General features: G+C 40.3%; 1 protein-coding gene across 1 annotated transcript in view; it reads left to right on the plus strand.

Moving 5' to 3' along the window:
• The window catches only part of LOC118178170 (claw keratin-like), a 27,642-nt gene extending 27,482 nt beyond the window's left edge, over positions 1-160 (plus strand). The window contains exon 2 of the mRNA XM_035346462.1: positions 1-160. Within this exon, the coding sequence (XP_035202353.1) occupies positions 1-160 (160 nt within the window).
• The last annotated feature ends 3,248 nt before the right edge of the window (positions 161-3,408 follow it).

Consider the following 3,408-nt stretch of genomic DNA (forward strand, 5'->3'; position numbering starts at 1 on the left):
TGGTGGCTTTGGGGGCTATGGAGGCCTTGGGGGTTATGGAGGCCTTTGGGGCTATGGAGGCCTTGGAGGCTATGGGGGCTATGGAGCCTTTGGGAGCTGTGGATATGGTGGCTGGCGTCGGGGCCACAGGTACCTCAGTGGCAACTGCGGGCCTTGCTAAACTCCAAAGGCCCATGGAATGCAGTGCTGCCTCTGCCTTGAGCCTTTACAAACAGCTGCCCTTGATTTCTACCACCAGATGTAGAACAAATCTTTCAGTCCCTCTTTCAGCTGTGTCAAAGAAGCTACTTTAAACTACTGCTGCTTCCTTTTTTGCAAAGAATAATCTTGCAGATGTGTATCTGGGAGTTTCAGGGAGTCCAACAATGCCTTCAAAAACTCCCCTCTATCTGCAATACAGCAGAGCAGTGCTAATCCTCAGGTGAGTGTCTCCCCTCTCTGTGCAGATCTTAGGTTCCCGAACGATACTAAGAAGGGGAAACCTTTGAAGTGAAGTCCTGGATTGTGACTTGCTGCCGCCTTGTGATTTTCATTATTCTAATTCATTGTTTCTGTGTTGTTTTGCTTTCTGCTGTCAGTGTCTATTGCTTTTTCCATCCATATTAAAGAATCTCAGTTGCATCAACAACTTGCTTTTGGTTTGTTTGTGTGTCTAAATTTGGTCTTTTGATTTTCTGCAGTGGTTATAGACTTTTTGATAATTAATCTCAAGTCATATTGTCAGAAATCAGATGGCAAATTTGTTAGCAGTTTGTGGGAGGTTGAAGAGCTTGTGATATAGACCCTTTAGCTGTAGCATGTAATAGATGCAAACAAGCTAATATCTTCATTGTGAGGGATAGATTTCAATGGAAAAAAAAAAATAATTTAACTTGTTTGTTGCTTAGAGATCCTTTTCCCAAGAAGTGTACAATATCTCCAGATTTCTTCATGCTAAGTAGTCTGGGAAGTTCAAAGCACTTCTCAGATGCTTTTAACTATTTAATACATTCATAGTGTATTATTACTGTATTAAATGCTTACTGTTCTCATTAAGTGCTTCATTATTGAATAATAGTCACTTCAAACATGCATACGGAGACATTTCTATACATGCTTTAGTCAGGATGGGATTTTATAGCCTTCAAATTTTTCATTAAAATCTGGGTCTCTACAAACAACCATGATAGACCCTTCAATTAGTGTCTTTGTCTTTTCATCTTAGAAAGTTGGGTTTCTTTCTAGCCTTATCTTAAGACTTCCTGGAGCTGAAGAAAGATACATAGTATGTGGCATTTGAGGCATTTTTAACCACTTCTTTTACCTGTGTCCCCTGTTAAATCCATAAACAATCTGTAGAACTACTGTGATACTGTATTAGTGATTATTTTAAGATCTCAGTCTCTTCCTTCTGCACTGTAAGACACTTAGTAATTTCCAGATTTTATTGTGTAGCTTTAGATATTGAAAAATTGAAATTATGGCCAGTTATAATATCAGAATAATGACCAGCTAAATTTATAAACCTTAATGTCAAGATACAGGTTGAGCAGCAATCTGCACTGTGCTCCAGGAACAAACACGTCAGGCACCAAAGTCAGTGAGTGCCTTCCCAGAAACAAGCTCCTCAAAAGCCATGAGAAAGCTCCATCCTGGAACTTGCTGGAAGCATAACCCACAGCTTTTCTTGGTGTTCAATGTAATTTATACTCATGCACCCAGGTGTATCATATAGCACAATTGAGCTCTATTCCTCTTTTGAGACCGCCATCAAAGTGCCTCTGTGTGTTCAAAGAATGGCAATTACATTCACAATAAAGGTTCTAGGGTTTAATAGGGATTTCAAAGCACTTCACTGGCTATTTTATGCCTAGACGTTGTTATAGCATCATACTATTAAGAGGTTACTACTGCTGCCAGTTAGGTACTTTAGTCATGAATAATAGAGTCACTTCAGGATGCATCAAGGGATCTTGCCCTAATAACCACTGTGTGATTGTACAGCCAGGGAAATGCACGCCAATTCATTGTCATTCAAAAGAAGCCTTACAGTAACACTTGCAAACACTTTTCTTTACGAGTTAGCGAGTTGAACAGAAAGTGTGATATTTTCTGCTCTATAATAAGTAAGGTCTTTAAATCCAGAAAGTGTTCCAGATAGTGCCAGCACAAGAGCAGTTGAGGAAAGAAGGGTTTTCTTCCAAACTTTTGGCTTACTCACCAGTTAAAATGGGTTTACCCACAGGCAGTCTTATGCATTTATAAGCCACTAAGATGTGGTGCTGGTAGCTGTTACGTTCAATGTCCAGGCATGTAGTGTGATGCTAAGGCAAATTTAAAGAAATCTTTCCAAATCCTTTCTAGGAAATTCCATAATGGGTCACTTCATTTTATAAGTTACTACTGGGTTATTAGTTTGACAAAGGTGAGCTCAGGTTTATCTGAAAAACTACATAAACACTAGAGGACTCACTATATCTCAGAAAAACCAACCAAAATGTATTGAGCTGGAGGCAAAAATCTGCATAGATGTGAGTCAGAAAAGGAAAAAACAAGGAGAAGTAATGATGCTATAACATTTTTAATAAGAATAAAGCTCACAATCACAATCCAATATGATACAGAAAGCAGAAGCAGAAAGAATACATACAGAGATGAATTTATGCAGAGATCACCTGTTTTTGTTGGTCCCGTTTGAGCTGCTACAGCAGCATTTTACTATCAATTTCCATTTTCAAACTATTCCTTTTTTTTTTTTTTTTTTTTAGTTCAATTAATCAAATGATTCAGTTTCTCTTTGGTATGGTTAAAAAGCAGGGAACTGAGAAACATATATGTAGGAGGACCAGGGCACTACACTCCAGCTTTCTTAATGTTAGCTGGGAAAAAGCTATAAATAAGTTAAGATGTTTACGCTCCCATTATGCCCTGTTTCATTACACTACCAGAACCCAAGGAGTAAAGAAGTCAATTGGAAAGGAAGAAGACAAAACAACATTTTGGAAGAACACTGAAGAACTTTTACAGAAACACTGAGCTCTCCAAAACACTACTGCTTTCAGTCGTTGTTCTGGAATCAGAGCTCCCACAAGCCATCCTGTAACAGAGTCCGTGAATCCAGATATTAAGTCTCAGTCCTCATTTCCCATTAAATCCTTCTGGGTTTAGCAAGGGTAGCAGGGGTAGCAGCTCCCGTAGCTGAACCTCCGGGTGTAGCGAGTGGACCAGGGATAGTAGCAGGAGCTGTAGCTGGGGTAGCAGTCGCGATACCTGTACAGGCCCCCATAGCCACGGTAGCCGCAGGGGCTTCCGCAGTCGTAGGTGCGGTAACTATACACGGTGCCGTAGCTGCATGGGGAGTAGCAGGAATCCTCACACTGGTTCTGGTAGTAGTAAGTCATCTTGGTACAATGGAGGGAGGCGAGCCTG

The sequence above is a fragment of the Oxyura jamaicensis genome, chromosome 25, assembly GCF_011077185.1.
Source record: "Oxyura jamaicensis isolate SHBP4307 breed ruddy duck chromosome 25, BPBGC_Ojam_1.0, whole genome shotgun sequence".
Lineage (NCBI taxonomy): Eukaryota > Metazoa > Chordata > Aves > Anseriformes > Anatidae > Oxyura > Oxyura jamaicensis.